The sequence below is a fragment of the Cervus elaphus genome, chromosome 24, assembly GCF_910594005.1.
Source record: "Cervus elaphus chromosome 24, mCerEla1.1, whole genome shotgun sequence".
Lineage (NCBI taxonomy): Eukaryota > Metazoa > Chordata > Mammalia > Artiodactyla > Cervidae > Cervus > Cervus elaphus.
Window position 1 is genome coordinate 62588181 of NC_057838.1, and position 19652 is coordinate 62607832.

General features: G+C 51.1%; 2 protein-coding genes across 2 annotated transcripts; both read right to left on the reverse strand.

Moving 5' to 3' along the window:
- Positions 1-1573: 1573 nt before the first annotated feature.
- Positions 1574-3663, reverse strand: LOC122682691 (cathelicidin-4-like). Its single transcript, XM_043885694.1, has 4 exons — positions 3466-3663; positions 2736-2837; positions 2507-2581; positions 1574-1855 (listed from the first exon to the last, which is right to left on the reverse strand). Exons 1-4 carry the CDS (start codon positions 3661-3663, stop codon positions 1574-1576), a joined length of 657 nt encoding a protein of 218 aa, XP_043741629.1.
- A 6223-nt stretch (positions 3664-9886) lies between these two features.
- Positions 9887-12056, reverse strand: LOC122682874 (cathelicidin-3-like). The gene is made up of 4 exons (XM_043886174.1): positions 11859-12056; positions 11129-11236; positions 10896-10967; positions 9887-10291 (listed from the first exon to the last, which is right to left on the reverse strand). Exons 1-4 carry the CDS (start codon positions 12054-12056, stop codon positions 10124-10126), a joined length of 546 nt encoding a protein of 181 aa, XP_043742109.1. The 3' UTR covers positions 9887-10123.
- Between the last annotated feature and the right edge of the window lie 7596 nt (positions 12057-19652).

Sequence of the window (19652 nt, forward strand, 5' to 3'; positions counted from 1 at the left end):
GGCCCACTTGACTTTGCATTCCAAGATGTCTGGCTCTAGGTGAGTGATCACACCATCCTGATTATCTGGGTGATGAAGATCTTTTTTGTATAGTTCTTCTGTGTATTCTTGCCACCTCTTCTTAAAATCTTCTGCTTGTTAGGTCCATACCATTTCTGTCCTTTATGGTGCCCATCTTTGCATGAAATGTTCCCTTGGTATCTCTAATTTTCTTGAAGAAATCTCTAGTCTTTTCCATTCTATTATTTTCCTCTAACCTTCCTGATTCAGCCCCACCTGTTCACCAAGAGGAGACAAGCCTGACAGGTAACAGAGTACATGCTCTGTGAGATCCTGCCCTCTGTCCCTCTCAGAGAAAGGAATCTATATCTTGGTTCAGGTTGACCCAGAAGCAGACCTAAGACAAGCATTTAGCAGAAGTAGTTTGTTTGGGAGGCAATTCCAAAAATCTCGAGCAGGGATGTAGAGACATGAGACAGGGCAGGGCCTGAGTCAGAAGAGTACATTCAATGAAGAGGTCGTTGAAGTGCATGACTGAGACTAAAGCCAGCTGGGGGCCTCAGACAGAGGTGTGACACATCTGGGAGTGGGATACCCAAGGAGGGAGAAAGAAGAGATGTTTTTCCATCAAGTTCCCCCAATGGTTAGTTGAAGATGCTCCCTGGATTCAAACTTTCCAAGGCTTCCATCTGCCCCAGAGCAAAGGTCAGCTAGAAAATGGAGAGTGGGCAGGACATGGGCAGTGTCTGAACACTGAGGCAAACAGTGATGTGATCTGTGTGTCACTCTGTGTGTCTCACACACTTATGGAGAAATCTCCAACCACAATGAGCAGGATGCTTGTGTTTAATGGTGCTAATTTTTATACCATGTGATCCGTAAGCACAAACCTACCACTGAAATCTGGGACCAGGTAAAGAAATAGAGATGTGTCTCAATGCAACAAGAAAAGGAACCCAAAAAAGGGTGGGATTCTCTAGAGTTATGTTTGTCAAGAGCAGGTGGAACATTCTGGGCACTGAAACTTCAGGCTTAATCCTGAGACTGAACTGTGTCTCTGTGAGTGTTTAACAAGGTGGGAAGCCTGGCTGTCAGCCAGGACTGTCATGGACTGTCAGCTCCGTGTGAGCTGGACCAGCATTCCCACCAACACTGCACACACAGCAGGTCTCTGTTCGTCCTACTGGATGTTGGAAGAGGAGGGCAGGGGCAGGTGAAGGGCTTGGGAGGGACCCAAGGGTGGGGACGCTGTCCTGGAGCTCCTGGGGCTGCTGCCTCCCCCGTGCCCTCCTGGAAGGAACAGGAGCCTCATGTTTCTCTGTGTTCACACATACATACACACACACATAGACAAACACACAGACACGCACAGAAACATAGACACACACACACACAGAGGCACACACACACACAGAGTAGGCCTCTGAGAGTTAAGGACTCAGTCTCAATAAGTGGGAAGAGGCAAGAAAGTAGAAATTGAAGCCTGGAGGAAGTTGTTTTCACAAGAATTTATTTTTTACCATCCAAAAGTCTAAGCCAAAACAAATCAGACCCTTAGGACTCTTCTGTGGACTCAGGATTCATCAAAATTCTTTAACGGGTGTGATGGCAGCCAATCCTTCACTATTTCCCAGGAAACCTTGGAATGGGAGATGTCATCAGGAATGGATGTGGACTTAGCATTGGTCTTGGCCACAGTGCTAAACTTGACCTTGGCCTTCACAGTGATTATCACAATGGTTTTGACCATGGCCTTGGCCCTGGCCTTGGCACTGGTAATGGTAATGGCTTTGGCCATGGCCTTGGCCCTGGCCTTGGCACTGGTAATGGTAATGGCTTTGGCCATGGCCTTTCCCTTGGGAGATGTTGACACCAGGGACAAAGTCTCCCGACACTCTGAAGCCGTAAACCATGACAAAACAGATTTGTTGTGGGAATGGGCAAGGGTCAAGACAAGATCTCTCACTTCACACCAGAACAGCCCTCTAACTGGGACACCACGAGTGTTGGACCCTCTTCACCTTCTGACTGTTATCTTTGAAGCATATGTTTGAATCCCTATATACAGACACTTGTGGAGAAACTGAGGTCCACAGACAACATGGGGCTTCGCAGGGCCACAAGCCCATCCTAGCAAAGCTGGATTAGAGCAGGGATGAAAGATCATTACGGACTTGAGTCAATGCCTCTCAACTTCAGCCCAGTCAGAATTCCCTGGGGGCCTTGTGAAAATACAAATGTCTGGACCTCAACCCAGAGTCTGTTTCAGGAGCTCTCAGTGGGACCTGAGAACCTATCTCATGTCAGTTCCTGGTTGGGGACCCCAGTAGAGAACCACTGCTCTAAGGGATGCAGAGCCAGGGCTGGAGACCTGGGGTTCGGGGGAACGAGGGGCCAGGGTAGGAGGGCCTGTCTCTGCCCTGGATGGAGCAGTGGGTCATTGGTCTAAAGGAAGTTCCACAACCCACCTTGTTAGCATCTGCACAACACAGAAGGGGCCACTCACCTCATTTGACCAGTTTAGGTCAAACTGGTCATCAATCTGGTCCAGGCTGACTGTTCCAACACACTTTTTCACCAGCTGGAAGGGAGCACAAGGTCAAACTGGAACCCCGGGCCATAATCTCCCAGGCTCACCTCACCACCTACATGCTGGAAGCCTTCCCGAAGTTTCCTGTCCAACTCGTGTTGAGAAGCATTTATCCCAGCCCTCAGCCTCCAGCCCCCAGGCTCACCCCATTCTCCTTGAAGTCACACTGTTCCGGGGGCTGCAGGCTCGACCTGGGGCACATGGTCTCCTTCACCCTGAAGCTCACAGGCTTTCGAGCACTGCGGTCCTCCACCCGGTCAAAGATCAAAGTGGGGAGACTGGACCCGGGCTCATGTTTCCTTCTCTGATCTGTCTCCCCTCCCTCACCCGGACGACAGCCTCTCCAGCCCCCTGTGTGTCCGGCCCTGGGCTTGGTGCTGTGAGCCAAGGGGAGGGACAGAGGGCGTCCCTGGCCTCACGGGCTCACAGAGAGCAGGAACGGACTGCACGGCAGCACTGAGGGCAGCACCTCCCCGCAGAGGGGCTGAGGGAGGTTGGGGCCGCCTGCAGGGAGAACCCTTGTACCTGGAACCTCCAGGCTGACAGAGGCCTCCCTGGCAGGGAGACACCACAGCGCAGAGGGGGCTTCAGCAGGGACGTCACCTCACAGAGCCTGTGACCCCCTCCATCCCTGGAGCTCCTGGAAGTCCTGGGAGCCAGGTGTGCAAGGCGCCTGATCCCGCAGCAGAGATGCTAAGGTAGGAAGCCTGGGGCTGGCAGGGGACCCAGGTCTGGGAAGGTTTTCTGGAAGAGGTGGGAGCCACCTAGAGGGCAAAGTGCCTTCCTGACAGGAGGTACAGCCTGAGTGAAGGGGGCGACAGTGTGGCCAAGGCAGGCAGGAGAAAGGCCCAACCACAGTCCCCTCCCCAACTCACGTCCTTGGGAGGCGGGTCTAGCTCCAGGAGGCGGTAGAGATTAGCTTCTGAGGACCGCTCATTGAACTGATCCACAACACGAAGCACGGCCTCCCTGTAGCTGAGGGCCTGGGCCCTGGCTGAGGGCAGCACTAGTCCCAGCATCAGTAGCCACAGTGACCACCGTCCCAGGGAGAGGCTAGGCCTCTGGGTCTCCATGTCCCTAGTCAGTCTCCTCACAGCCCAAGGAACATCCTTTTATGCCCAGTCTGGACTTGATACAAAGGATAAACCAGGAGTCTTTCTGACCCACCCCATCCCTGCCCTCCTCCCAAGGTGTGAGCTGGACTTGCCACAGTCCTTGTTGTTGCCTCATGGGGTTTCTGGGCAGTGGGCAGGGAGGACCCTGGGCAAGGTGAAGAAATGGTTTCTCCATCTCTCTTAATCCTTGGCCTCTCTGGGGCACATGGGAAGTGTCACAGGAAGGCTTGCTCAGGTGGGTTGTGCCTCCAAGAGGGAAGGAGTAGACAGTGTCTACATCCCCTCTGACCTCCCTCCTCTCCTGCCCAGCTCCTCCTCCAGTCTCCTTTCCTCTCAGTGAAGCCACAAGCCCCAGAGTTCAACTTCTTTATGTTCCAGGCTCTTCCCTAACTACTGTCCACCTTCCACACCATCGTCTAGGGCTCCTGCCAGCCACTGATGTGGCCACTGACCAGCTGCCTTGAGGCAGGGGCACCAGGGTCTGGATACTGATCCTCATCATTGTCCACACCCCAGCCCTGTGGTTCTCAGGTGTCAGCGTGCCCCACCCACCCCAACCACAGGCCACATCAGAGCCTCCTGCTCTCCTCCCATCTTTGCACCTGATGCCTCTGTTTGACCTGCCTTTCACCTTGAGAAGCCCTCCCTGACCTGCAACCACACAAGGAAACTTCTCTTGGCTCACAGAGACTTCAGGACATCCCTTCTGATTTGACCTCAGTGGCTCCCTGCTCAGTGCTTCAGTTGAACACCGATGGGGGTGGGGGGCGGGGCCCACTGGGAGGACAAGAGAGCACAGCTGGGAGAAACAGTGTGCCCAAGGGACAGAGGAGTCCTGAGACCATGAAGCCCATTCTAATCCATCACCAGCATCACTAATCCATTCTAATCCTCATGTGCCCAGGAGGCCTGGGGTGGCTTGTGCACTCAGTTGCCCTGTGGGACCCTTGGGGGCTTGGCCAGGCTGCCTTGGAAGATGGCAGCCTGGATGGACGGTGCTGGTTGCCCACCCTACTCAGCCTTGGAGAAGGAAAGAAAGTGGGGTTTGTGAAACCTGGTTACACAGCCTAGATATTGCCTCAGAGGCACCTTGGTCAAGCTGTATCCTTTTCCCAAGTAAAAAGAGGAAAGGGGAAAAAAAAAAAAGAGGAAAGGGAGATGATTGCAATAGAAAATAGCTAGCAATACACATGGTTACTGGGTGACTGGAAACCCTGACACCCTCCCTGTGCCTTCCTGCCTGTGCACCTTTGTCTTTGCTCAGACTTCAGACTGAAGTCCCCTCGCCCATCCTCTCTGGATGCAGTGGCGTGTCCTCTGCCAGGTTCAGGCTGCACCTCCTGTGATGCCAAGTGTGAGCCTTCCATGCCTCCAGGATCCTGGGTTAGTCCTCACCGCCTGTCAGAACAGAGCTCTTCTCAGGAGACACACCACACCCATGTCCCCAGCCAGGTTGCCCCCAACTCCACAGCCGGTCTTTGGGAAATCCACATACACTTTTCACCCCCAACAAACCTGGATAGGAGTCCTGATCCTGCATCACCCCTTCCTTTTCTCCTACCAGCCACCCTTCCAGTCCCTGAGACTCTGGGGCAAGTGGAATGCAAACCCAGCTCTAAACAGTGCCCTCAACTCTGGGAACACCCACCAGCTCTCTGTGTAGATCAGTTGACAAGGAAAATGAGACCCACAGGTAACTCTTTCAATCAAGGACACCACCAGTCACTAGGAAATGGCAGACCCAGTGGGGGACCCAATCCCTCCACTGACCCAGCATGCTGTCCACCACTTGGGGACCAGTGGAGGGCTATTTGGCCCTCCCTCCTGCCCTCTGCAGGAAACAGGGAAGGTTCCAATGAGCTGTGAGGGTGGGCTTGGGTGAGGGCTGAGCATCAGGGCCCTCTCTCTGCTCAGGGTCTACTTCCTCCTTCCCAATGACCACTTCAGGTGAAGCAAGAGATGGGGAGGCTAAGTCCTCCTTGAAACTCCTCATCCAGGCTGGGATTTCCCAGGCATGGGGTTTGATGATGTAGATCAGCTGGTAGGAGGGCAGCACCATCCCACATCCAGCAACTGGGAGGGTGGGGTGCATAAAACCAACAGAGGCTGCACCAGCCACACCATAGCCAGAGTACTTGGAGGGCATCAGGATGACTGTTCTGAGTCAGCCTTGAGCCCAGTCATTCCAAGGGCCTCAGATGAGCCAAGCTCAGGCTCCAAATCTCACCACCACCAAGCACAGCAAACCTCCTACCAGCTCCTCTCCGCAGGATCTGGGGCTGTGTGACAAGGTGACCTGGGCCCACCTTGGGGCTGAGCAGGAAGGTGCCTGAGCTTTGCAGAAGAGAACCAGGCTCAGGCCCATCCCCGGGCAGTGAACAGACTGTGGGGCATGGGTACCATTCTTGTGAGTGGGTTTTTACTGGGGACATGGGTGTAGAGAGGGCAGCTGGGTCCCAGGCCAGACCTGTCAGCAGAGAGACTGAGTGGGTGTTCTCTTTCCAAACAGGACTCTGGAATCCTCAGGTACATCAGGAAAGCAAATCCTCTTTCATTCTTCTACCAGGACAAAGACTTGCAAACCCTCAAGATCTCAGGGTCAGCCTCCTGAGATCACAATCTTCAAACAGGAAGTGAGCTGAGCCCATCCAGACATCAACTTCTGGGAGGATGGAGGACGACAGGGCCCTTCACATGAAGCCCACACACTTCTCCCTTTTTCCTGGGTGCCTCTGTGTTCCCTCTCAACTGACTGGCATGCCCTAGTGGAGGTCTTCCATCTGTCCATGGGTGCCCTGGGAAGGTAGAAACAGCCCTTCCAGAAACAAAAGACCTATATATAGAAAACTATAAAACACCGATGAAAGAAATCAAAGATGACACAAATAGATGGAGAAATATACCACATTCACGGATCGGAAGAATCAATATAGTGAAAATGAGTATACTACCCAAAGCAATCTATAGGTTCAATGCGATCCCTATCAAGATACCAACGGTATTTTTCAGAGAACTAGAACAAATAATTTCACAATTTGTATGGAAATACAAGAAACCTCACATAGCCAAAGCAATATTGAAAAAGAAGTATGGAACTGGAGGAATCAACCTCCCTGACTTCAGGCTATACTACAAAGTAACAGTCATCAAGACAGTATGGTACTGGTACAAAGACAGAAACATAGATCAATGGAACAAAATAGAAAGCCCAGAGATAAATCCATGCATCTATGGATACCTTATCTTTGACAAAAAAGGCAAAAATATACAATAGGAAAAAGACAATCTCTTTAACAAGTGGTGCTGGGAAAACTGGTCAACCACTTGTAAAAGAATGAAACTAGAACACTTTTGAACACCATACACAAAAATAAACTCAAAATGGATTAAAGATCTGAATGTAAGACCAGAAACTATAAAACTCCTAGAGGAAAACATAGGCAAAACACTCTCTGACGTAAATCATAGCAAGATCCTCTATGACCCACCTCCCAGATTAATGGAAATAAAAGCAAAAATAAACAAATGGGACCTAATTAAACTTAAAAGCTTTTGCACAACGAAGGAAAGTATAGGCAAAGTGAAAAGACAGCCTTCAGAATGGGATAAAATAATAGCAAGTGAAGCAACTGACAAAGAATTAATTTCAAAAATATACAAGCAACTCCTGCAGCTCAATTCCAGAAAAATAAGCGACCCAATCAAAAAATGGGCCAAAGAACTAAACAGACATTTCTCCAAAGAAGACATACAGATGGCTAACAAACACATGAAAAGATGCTCAATATCACTCATTATCAGAGAAATGCAAATCAAAACCACAATGAACTACCTTCTCACACCAGTCAGAATGGCTGCTATCAAAAAGTCTACAAACAGTAAATGCTGGAGAGGGTGCGGAGAAAAAGAAACCCTCTTACACTGTTGGTGGGAATGCAAACTAGGACAGCCACTATAGAGGACAGTGTGGATATTCCTTAAAAAACTGGAAATAGAAATGCCATATGACCCAGCATTCCCACTGCTGGGCATATACACTGAGGAAACCAGAATTGAAAGAGACGTGTACCCCAATGTTCATCACAGCACTGTTTACAATAGTCAGGACATGGAAGTAACCTAGATGTCCATCAGCAGACAAATGGATAAGAAAGCTGTGGTACATATACACAAAGGAATATTGCTCAGCTATTAAAAAGAATCCATTTGAATCTGTTTTAATGAGGTGGATGAAACTGGAGCCTTTTACACAGAGCGAAGTAAGTCAGAAGGAAAAAACACCAATACAAATATTAACACATATATATGGAATTTAGAAAGATGGTAACGATGACCCTATATGCGAGATAGTGAAAGAGATGTAAAGAACAGACTTTTGGACTCTATGGGAGAAGGAGAGAGTGGGTTGATTTGAGAGAATAGCATTGAATCATATGTATTATCATATGTGAAATAGATCACCAGTCCAGGTTCAATGCATGAGACAGAGTGCTCAGAGCTGGTGCACTAGGATGACCCTGAGGGATGGGATGGGGAGCGAGGTGGGAGGGAGGTTCAGGATGGGGAACACATGTACACCCATGGCTGATCATATGAATGTATGGCAAAATCCACTACAATATTGTAAAGTAATTAGCCTCCAATTAAAATAAATAAAAATAAATAAATAAAAGAAAGAAAGAAAAAAAAAAACAGCCCTTCCCGTGGCTCTTCCCAGGTTTTGACATCTAGAGTGTGCTTTGGAAAATAAAGACTCTCCTCTCTGCAGTTCTCATTGCCTCAGCAGTACAGACAGGATGGGTGGCATGGAGCTTGGGAGGCATCAACACGCTGGCAGGAACATTCACTGTTTTGAAGCTACCAGGAGCTTAATAAGCAGCTAAAAAAAAATCCTGACCATTTTACAATTGGCTCTGGCAAGCCTGTATCACTGGTACAGACACAACAGAGCCCTAAACTTCCCTGTAGGGTTTCCTCCCATAGTGAGGAGTGATGTAGAGTGAGATGCATGAACTTTCCTGAAATCAGCCCTGCCTACTCACCAAGAGGAGACAAACCTCACAGGTAACAAAGCACACCCTCTGTGAGATCCTGCCCACTGTCCCTCTTCAAGAAAGGAATCTGTGTCTTGACCCGGAAACAGACCTAAGACAAGTATTAGTGGAAGTAGTTTATTTGGGAGGCAATTCCAAAAAGCTCTAGCAGGGATGTAGAGATGGGAGACAGGGCAGGGCCTGAGTCAGAAGAGTACATTCAATGAAGAGGTTACTGAAGTGCACAGAACCTCAGACAGAGGTGTGATATGTCTGGGAGTGGGCTACCCTAAGGACTAAGGAAGAGGAGGTGTTTTTCCATCAAGTCCCCTCAATGGTTAGTTGAAGCTGCTCCCTGGATTCAAACTCCCCAGTGCTTCCAGTATGCCCGAGGGCAAAGGTCAGCTAGAGAATGGGGAGTGGACAGGACACGAACAGTGTCTGAAACACTGGGGCAAACACATGTGATCTGTGTGTCACTCTGTGTCTCTCACCCTCATGCAGTGCTCTTCATCCCAGTGAGCAGGATGCTTGTATTTAATGGTGCAAATTTTTATACCATGTGATCCATAAGCACAAACCCAACACTGAAATCTGGGACCAGGTAAGGAAACAGATGTGCCTCAATGCAACAGGAAAAGGCAAAAGGAGTGGGCTTTTCCAGAGTTAAATTTGTCAAATGCAGGTGGAACATTCTGGACATTGAACTTTCCAGCTTAGCACTGAGACTGAACTGTGACTCTGTGAGTGTTTAATCAGGTGAGAAGCCTGGCCCCTCATGGACTGTCAGCTCCATGTGAGCTGGAGGAGCAGCCCCACCAGCACTGCACACACAGCAGGTCTCCGTACGTCCTGCTGGGTGTTGAAGGAGGGCAGGAGCGGGAGGAACCCAAGGATGGAGACACTGTCCTGGAGCTCCTGGGCCTGCTGCCTTCCCCCATGTCCTCCTGGAAGGAACAGGGGCCTCACGCTTCTCTGTGTTCACAGGAGTGATCTCACACACACACAGATATACACATGCGCATAGACACACACCTATACACAGACACGCACAGACACACACACACAAAGGAGGCCTCTCAGACATAAGGACTCGGTCTCGGTAAGTGTTAAGAGGTGAGAAAATTGAAACTGAGCATGGGGGAAAGTTGTTTTCACAAGAATTTACTTTTCACCGTCCAGAAGTCTAAGTCAAACAAATCAGACCCTTAGGATCCTTCCATGGACTCAGGATTCATTAATATTCTTTAATGGGTGTGATGTCAACCAATCCTTCACTCTTTTCCAGGAAACCTTGGAATGGGAGTTGTCAGGAGGAATGGACGTGGACTCAGCATTGGTCTTGGCCGTAGTGCTAACCTTGACATTGGCCTCCCCAGTGATTATCACAATAGCACTGGAACTGGCCTTGGCCATGGCCGTGGTCGTGGCCGTGGCTGTGGAAAAGGCAATGGCCTTATAATTGGCCTTTGCCCTGGCCGTGGTAATGGCAATGGCCTTATAATTGGCCGTGACAAACGTCGGGCCCGGCGAAATCTCCTGACACTCTGAAGCTGTAAACCATGACAAAACAGATTTGTTGTGAGACCGTGCAAGGGTCAAGACAAGATCCCTCACTTCACACCTGAAGAGCCTTCTAAGTGGGACCCCACTAGTGTTGGGCCCTGTTCACCCTCTGGCTGTTATCTTTGAAGCATATGATTGATTCCCTATATACAGAGACTTGTGGAGAAACTGAGGTCCACAGACAGCATGGGGCTTCCCAGGCTCACAAGCCCATCCTAGCAAAACTGGATTAGAGCAGGGGATTAGAGATCATTACTAAATCGGTTCCTCTCAACTTCAGTCCAGTCAGAATCCCCTGGAGGCCTTGTGAAAATACAAATGGCTGGACCCCCCCGCCCCCCCGCCCCAGGTCTGATTCAGGAGCTCTCAGACATGAGAATCTGTCTTATGTCAGTTCCCAGGTGGTGACAGCATTAGAGAACCACTGCTCTAAGGGATGCAGAGCCAGGGCTGGAGACCTGGGGCTTGGGGGAGGGAGGGGCCGGGGTAGGAGGGCTTTTTTCTGCCCTGGATGGGGCAGCGGGTCATTGGTCCAAAGCATGTTCTATACACTACCCCCTAGAATACCCCAATCAAGAAGGGGCCACTCACCTCATTACAGTTTAGGTCAAACTGGTCATTGGACTGGTCCAGGGTAACTGTCCCCACACACTGCTTCACCAGCTGGAAGGGGAGTTTCCAGGTCAAACTGGAACCCCCTGGGCCATAACCTCCCTGGCTCACCCTTCCTTCCAGCCCAGGGCTGGAGATCATCCCTGAAGGCCCCTGTTCAGCTCCCCGAGAAGCATTTATCCCAGCCCTCAGCCTCCAGCCCCCAAGCTCACCCCATTCTCCTTGAAGTCACACTGCTCCGGGGACTGCTGGCTTGTCCTGGGGCACACGGTCTCCTTCACCCTGAAGCTCACAGGCTTCGGGACATTTGGGTTCTCATCCTGATCCAGGAATAAAATGGGGAGACTGGGCTTGGGCTCATGTTTCCTTCTCTGATCTGTCTCCCTGCCTCCACCCAGACGGCAGCCTCTCCAGCCCCCAGTGTGTCCGGCCCTGGGCTTGGTGCTGGGAGCCCAGGGGAGGGACAGAGCCCGTCCCCGGCCTCACAGGCACCCAGAGAGCAGGAGTGGACTGCACGGCAGCGCTGAGGGCAGCGCCTCCCCACAGAGGGGCTGAGAGAGGTCAGGGCCGCCTGCAGGGAGAGCCCTTGTACCTGGAACCTCCAGGCTGACAGAGGCCTCCCTGGGAGGGAGACACCGCAGTGCAGAGGGGGCTTCAGCAGGGACATCACCTCACAGAGCCTGTGACCCCCTCCATCCCTGGAGCTCCCGGAAGTCCTGGGAGCCAGGTGTGTAGGGCGCCTGATCCCGCAGCAGAGATGCTAAGGCAGGAAGCCTGGGGCTGGCAGGGGACCCAGGTCTGGGAAGGTTTTCTGGAAGAGGTGGGAGCCACCTAGAGGGCAAAGTGCCTTCCTGACAGGAGGTACAGCCTGAGTGAAGGGGGCGACAGTGTGGCCAAGGCAGGCAGGAGAAGGGCCCAACCACAGTCCCCTCCCCAACTCACGTCCTTGGGAGGCGGGTCCAGCTCCAAGAGGCGGTAGAGATTAGCTTCTGAGGACCGCTCATTGAACTGATCCACAACACGAAGCACGGCCTCCCTGTAGCTGAGGGCCTGGGCCCTGGCTGAGGGCAGTGCTAGTCCCAGCAGCAGTAGCCACAGTGACCACCGTCCCAGGGAGAGGCTAGGCCTCTGGGTCTCCATGGTCCCCAGTCTGCCTCCTCCCACCTGAGGGACCCTCCTTTTATTTTTCGCCTGGGCCTGATGCAAAGGTTCAACCAGGAACCTTCCCCATCTGTGCCCTCCTCCCAGGGTGTGAGCTGGACTTGCCACAGTCCTTGTTGTTGCCTCATGGGGTTTCTGGGCAGTGGGCAGGGAGGACCCTGGGCAAGGTGAAGAAATGGTTTCCTCTCAGTGAAGCCACAAGCCCCAGAGTTCAACTTCTTTATGTTCCAGGCTCTTCCCTAACTACTGTCCACCTTCCACACCATCGTCTAGGGCTCCTGCCAGCCACTGATGTGGCCACTGACCAGCTGCCTTGAGGCAGGGGCACCAGGGTCTGGATACTGATCCTCATCATTGTCCACACCCCAGCCCTGTGGTTCTCAGGTGTCAGCGTGCCCCACCCACCCCAACCACAGGCCACATCAGAGCCTCCTGCTCTCCTCCCATCTTTGCACCTGATCCCTCTGCTTGACCTGCCTTCCACCTTGAGAAGCCTTCCCTGACCTCAACCACACAAGGAAACTCCTCCTCTTGGCTCACAGAGACTTCAGGACATCCCTTCTGATTTGACCTCAGTGGCTCCCTGCTCAGTGCTTCAGTTGAACACCGATGGGGGTGGGGGGCGGGGCCCACTGGGAGGACAAGAGAGCACAGCTGGGAGAAACAGTGTGCCCAAGGGACAGAGGAGTCCTGAGACCATGAAGCCCATTCTAATCCATCACCAGCATCACTAATCCATTCTAATCCTCATGTGCCCAGGAGGCCTGGGGTGGCTTGTGCACTCAGTTGCCCTGTGGGACCCTTGGGGGCTTGGCCAGGCTGCCTTGGAAGATGGCAGCCTGGATGGACGGTGCTGGTTGCCCACCCTACTCAGCCTTGGAGAAGGAAAGAAAGTGGGGTTTGTGAAACCTGGTTACACAGCCTAGATATTGCCTCAGAGGCACCTTGGTCAAGCTGTATCCTTTTCCCAAGTAAAAAGAGGAAAGGGGAAAAAAAAAAAAGAGGAAAGGGAGATGATTGCAATAGAAAATAGCTAGCAATACACATGGTTACTGGGTGACTGGAAACCCTGACACCCTCCCTGTGCCTTCCTGCCTGTGCACCTTTGTCTTTGCTCAGACTTCAGACTGAAGTCCCCTCGCCCATCCTCTCTGGATGCAGTGGCGTGTCCTCTGCCAGGTTCAGGCTGCACCTCCTGTGATGCCAAGTGTGAGCCTTCCATGCCTCCAGGATCCTGGGTTAGTCCTCACCGCCTGTCAGAACAGAGCTCTTCTCAGGAGACACACCACACCCATGTCCCCAGCCAGGTTGCCCCCAACTCCACAGCCGGTCTTTGGGAAATCCACATACACTTTTCACCCCCAACAAACCTGGATAGGAGTCCTGATCCTGCATCACCCCTTCCTTTTCTCCTACCAGCCACCCTTCCAGTCCCTGAGACTCTGGGGCAAGTGGAATGCAAACCCAGCTCTAAACAGTGCCCTCAACTCTGGGAACACCCACCAGCTCTCTGTGTAGATCAGTTGACAAGGAAAATGAGACCCACAGGTAACTCTTTCAATCAAGGACACCACCAGTCACTAGGAAATGGCAGACCCAGTGGGGGACCCAATCCCTCCACTGACCCAGCATGCTGTCCACCACTTGGGGACCAGTGGAGGGCTATTTGGCCCTCCCTCCTGCCCTCTGCAGGAAACAGGGAAGGTTCCAATGAGCTGTGAGGGTGGGCTTGGGTGAGGGCTGAGCATCAGGGCCCTCTCTCTGCTCAGGGTCTACTTCCTCCTTCCCAATGACCACTTCAGGTGAAGCAAGAGATGGGGAGGCTAAGTCCTCCTTGAAACTCCTCATCCAGGCTGGGATTTCCCAGGCACAGGGTTTGATGAAGCAGGCCAACTGGCAAGGGGGCAGCACCATCCCACTTCCAGGAACCGGAGGGGGGACATAAAACCAACAGAGGCTGCACCAGCCACACCATAGCCAGAGTACTTGGTGAGCATCGAGGTGACTGCTCTGAGTCAGCCTTGAGCCCAGTCATTCCAAAGGCCGCAGCTGAGCCAAGCTCGGGCTCCAAATCTCACCACCACCAAGCACAGCAAACATCCTACCAGCTCCTCTCCGCAGGATCTGGGGCTATGTGACAAGGTGACCTGGGCCCACCTTGGGGCTGAGCAGGAAGGTGCCTGAGCTTTGCAGAAGAGAACCAGGCTCAGGCCCAGCCCCGGGCAGTGAACAGACTGTGGGGCATGGGTACCATTCTTGTGAGTGGGTTTTTACTGGGGACATGGGTGTAGAGAGCACAGCTGGGGGCCCAGGCCAGACCCATCAGCAAATAGACTGAGGGGATGTTCTCTCCCCCAGACAGGACCCTGGATATCTTGGGTACATCAAGAAGGCAAATCCTCCCTCATTCTTATACCAGGACAAAGATTTGCATACCCTCAGGATCTCAGGGTTCAGCCTCCTGGCGACCACGACCTTCAAGCAGGAAGTGAGCTGAACCTGTCTAGACATCAACTTCTGGGAGGATGGAGGAAGACAGGGCCCTTCACACGAAACCCACACACTCCTCCCCCTTTCATGGGTGCCTCTGTCTTCCCTTCCCACTGACTGGCATGTTTAGTGGATATCTTCCATCTGTCCATGAGTGCCCTGGGAAGGTAGAAACACTCCTCCAGCAGCTCCTCCCAGGTTTTGCCATCTACTATGCACTTTGAATACACAGAAGAATACACAGAATACACAGAACTGTACAAAAAAGATCTTCACAACCCAGATAATCACAATGCTGTGATCACTGACCTAGAGTCAGACCAGATAATCACACTGGTGTGATCACTGACCTAGAGCCAGACATCCTGGAATGTGAAGTCAAGTGGGCCTTAGCAAGCATCACTACGAACAAAGCTAGTGGAGGTGATGGAATTCCAGTTGAGCTATTTCAAATCCTGAAAGATAATGCTGTGAAAGTGCTGCACTCAATATGCCAGCAAATTTGGAGAACTCAGCAGTGGCCACAGGACTGGAAAAGCTCAGTTTTCATTCCAATCCCTAAGAAAGGCAATCCCAAAGAATGCTCAAACTATCGCACAATTGCACTCATCTCACACTCTAGTAAAATAAAACTCAAAATTCTCCAAGCCAGGCTTCAGCAATACATGAACCGAGAACTTCCAGATGTTCAAGCTGGTTTTAGAAAAGGCAGAGGAACCAGAGATCAAATTGCCAATATCCGCTGGATCATCGAAAAAGCAAGAGAGTTCCAGAAAAACATCTATTTCTGCTTTATTGACTATGCCAAAGCCTTCTACTGTGTGGACCACAATAAACTGTGGAAAATTCTGAAAGAGATGGGAATACCAGACCACCTGACCTGCCTCTTGAGAAACCTGTATGCAGGTCAGGAAGCAGCAGTTAGAACTGGACATGGAGCAACAGACTGGTTCCAAATAGGAAAAAGAGTACATCAAGGCTGTATATTGTCACCCTGCTTATTTAACTTATATGCAGAGTACATCATGAGAAATGCTGGGCTGGAGGAAGCACAAGCTGGAATCAAGATTGCCGGGAGAAATATCAATAACCTCAGATACGCAGATGACACCACCCTTATGGCAGAGAGTGAAGAGGAACTGAAAAGCCTCTTGATGAAAGTGAAAGAGGAGAGTGAAAAAGTTGGCTTAAAGCTTAACATTCAGAAAACTAAGATCATGGCATCTGGTCCCATCACCTCATGGGAAATAGATGGGGAGACAGTGGAAACAGTGTCAGACTTTATTTTGGGCTCCAAAATCACTGCAGATGGTAAGTGCAGCCATGAAATTAAAACACACTTACTCCTTGGAAGGAAAGTTATGACCAACTTAGATAGCATATTAAAAAGCAGAGACCTTACTTTGCCAACAAAGGTCCATCGGGTCAAGGCTATGGTTTTTCCAGTGGTCATGTATGGATGTGAGAGTTGGACTGTGAAGAAAGCTGAGCGCCGAAAAATTGATGCTTTTTAACTGTGGTGTTGAAGAAGACTCTTGAGAGTCCCTTGGACTGCAAGGAGATCCAACCAGTCCATCCTAAAGGAGGTCAGTCCTGGGTGTTCATTGGAAGGACTGATGCTGAAGCTGAAACTCCAGTACTTTGGCCACCTCATGCGAAGAGTTGACTCATTGGAAAAGACCCTGATGCTGGGAGGGATTGGGGGCAGGAGAAGGAGGGGATGACAGAGGATGAGATGGCTGGATGGCATCACCGACTCCATGGGCATAAGTTTGAGACAACTCCGGGAGTTGGTGATGGACAGGGAGGCCTAGCGTGCTGCAATTCATGGGGTCGCAAAGAGTCGGACATGACTGAGCGACTGAACTGAACTGAACTGAACTGATGCACTTTGGAAAGACAGAAGGGACCAACTCCTGGGGAGAATGATGGACTGGAAATCAGAATGTAATCTCCTCGATTTCTCATGAATCTACCTTTCCTCTGATCCCAGGTCCAACCTCAATAGATCCAGGTGGCACTTGCTTTTCTTATTTCCAAAAAACAATTTGGAAGCCAGCAAAAATTAAACCAGAAAAAAAAGAAAGAAAAAGACAGGACTTCCCTAGTGATGCAGTGGTAAATAATCCACGGGTCAATGCAGGAGACATGGTTCCGATCCCTTGTCCAGGGAAATCCCACATGCCGTGGGACAACTAAGCCTGTGGGCCCCAACTCCTGATCCTGTGCTGTAGAGCCCACGTGCTGCAGCTAGTGAAGCCTGCATGCCTAGAGCCGGTGCCCTGCAACGAGAGACGCCACCGCAATGAGGAGTCTGCATACCACAACTACAGATTAGCCCCCGTTCGCTGCAACTAGACAAAGCTGTAGCCCTGAAGACCCGGCACAGCCAAAATAAATAAATAATTAAGTGTTTTAAAAGGAAAGAAAAAGAAAAAACAGAACAAAGTAATTGGGAGATTTTAAAAGCACTTTTCGGACTGCTCACCACAAGCAAAGAACCACTGATCATGTCTCTGGCAGCAAACTGCCTCCCGAGGGGGAACCTCTTTTCAGATACTGACCTTGATTAAAAACAACACACAAGGAAGGAGCCTGGGCAGGAGGGATTGTGGATTGGATGGGGATGGAGACTGGGAGGACTGATGAGTGGCAGGGATGGGGTGGGCTAGAACTGTGTTTGGTGAGAGCCATGCTGTGTTGGTGTGAAACCCAAGCTCTGCAGTGGGCACAGAACAGATCCCCCTGACTGTTCCTGAAGCTGCGGAAGCAGGGGGCTCCCTCCACGGCTCCTTGCGGCTAAGGTCACCTGTTTGCCCATGGGTGAGCTCATTGAAGTGGGTTTTCCTCCAGTGGCACCAGTTTCCTTCCAGTGAGTGAGGTGCCTGGGGTCCATCCTATCACCAGTGCAACAACCCTAACATGAATCTCGGGATGGTCATGGTGAAAACACTTGTGAAAGGAGAGTGGGGCCCCGTGTGGCCTGCCCCCCAACTAGTCTCCCACAGCCATGTTGTCTATGGAACCTGGAGACCTGAGTCCAAGAATGGGACCTGTGTGTGTGGTCCTTCAGGGTACAAAGGGCTTTTGTGAATCCACCTCCTCCAAGCTCACAGCATTCTTTTGTAAAAAAAATATAATTAATACTGCTGTGTGTGATATATGGGCTTCCCAGGTGGCTCAGTAGTAAAGAATCCACTTGACAAGCAGAAGATTCGGGTTTGATCCCTGGGTCAGGAAGATCCCCTGGAGGAAGAAATGGCAACCCACTCCAGTATCCCTACCTGGAGAATCCCGTGGACAGAGGAACCTCGTGGACTACAGTCCATGGGGTCCTAAAGAGTTAGACATGACGTAGTGAGTAAACAGCAGCAGCAGCGTTGGCTACCTAAGAGTTTGGTTTTTTTGGTACACCGGGTCTTCATTGCTGAGCACGGGCTTTCTCTAGTTGTGGCGAGCGGGGCCCACTCTCTAGTTGCAGTGTGCAGGCTTCTGATCTCAGTGGCTTTTCCTGTTGCAGACCACAGGCTCTAGGGCAGGTGGCTCAGTGGTTGTGCTGCATGGACTTAGCTGCTCTGTGGCATGTGGAATCTTCCCGAAGCAGAAATCGAACCGGTGTCCCCTGCATTGGCAAGCACATTGTTAACCACTGGACCACCAGGGAAGTCCTCACAGCACTCTTGTCAGGAGTCAGGGCAGGGCTTACCGCCATCGGACCAGGGAGGAAACGGAGGCCCTGGGTGGGGTGGGGGTGTGGTCTGGGGAGGGAGGTCTTGGCCCGTGCTGATGGCAGCACTCAGAGCTCTGGCTCTTGAGTAAGTTTTTCCCGGTCCGATATGGGGCCCCTTACTTCTCTCTCAGATGACCCGCAGGCCGCCTCTGCCTAGCCCCCATCACTACCCTGGTCAGCCCTGCATCGCTCCTGCAGCCCACTGCTTTAAGAGGCCTGGAGACTCAGCTTTTTGACTTGCAGCACGATGAGCATTGACAGGCTGCTCTGGGGGTCCCTTTCTGCGTGTGCCAACTCCCACTCTCTTTCTTCCCTTCCTGGGCTGTCCCCTGTCCTCTGGACACTCAAGATTATGGATGAAGAGAACACATAAAAGTTGGGTGAGTATGTGCTGTGGCCAGCACAGCGGGTAGGGATCGAAAATGGGTCGACGCACAGTTTGGAAAAAAGAAACTACAGACAGAATTAAATTTTTAAACGTGGGACCAGGGGACTCAAGACCTCAAGGATCAAGAACCCTGCTGACCAATTCTATATTGCTTTTATTGAGCTCTTGGTATGCAGAAAGTGTCTGGTTTTTTAGATAACATAAGTTTCTTATGTTCCCAGTCAAGTCTCCAGTTAATGATTTTCTTTGGAACTTCTGTGTTATTTTCTGTACAAAGGGCTCCAGATGGCTGGAAGCAAAGATCCCAGGAACATCAGAGAAACCATCAGTGCATGTGCAAGCAGCGTTCTAACTTGTGGTGACCCAGTGTTCCTAAGTCTGCACCTTTCAATTTCCCACTGCTTATGCAGGACTCACTGACCTCAGCTTATCAGCCCAGGTACTCTGGTTGTTTTTAACTATATTTCTTGTTGTGTTCTCAAGGCTTCAAAAAGACATCTGGATGTTTTCCCACAAGGATGGAGTGAAACCAGTTGCTCTGAGAATGACTTCCAGTGTCTCCTTTAAGTGCTGTGGGAAGTGTGGAGACACCACTCGCCAGGGCCAATTACATAACTTGCAAGATGAAAATACATGTCCCTTGAATCAAAAATTATTAAGAAATTCAAACTCCCAGAAGTCAGAGAGATTAGGAGAAAGGGAAGGCCTCCACTGGCCATTGCTGCCTTTGAAGATGGAAAAAGGTGAGCAAAGGCCTTGTTACAGCTTCTAGGAATGGAGACAAACCTCAGCCAACAGCACGCAAGGGATTCACGGTCTTGGTCCTACAAGCACAAAGGACCAAATTCTGCCATCAACCTGAACGAGCTTGAAAGCAGTTCTCCCCTGGAGGCTATTGAAAGGAATCCAGCATCTTGACTGGCCCTGTGAACACAAAGCAGAGACACCCATCATAGCTCCTAGCACC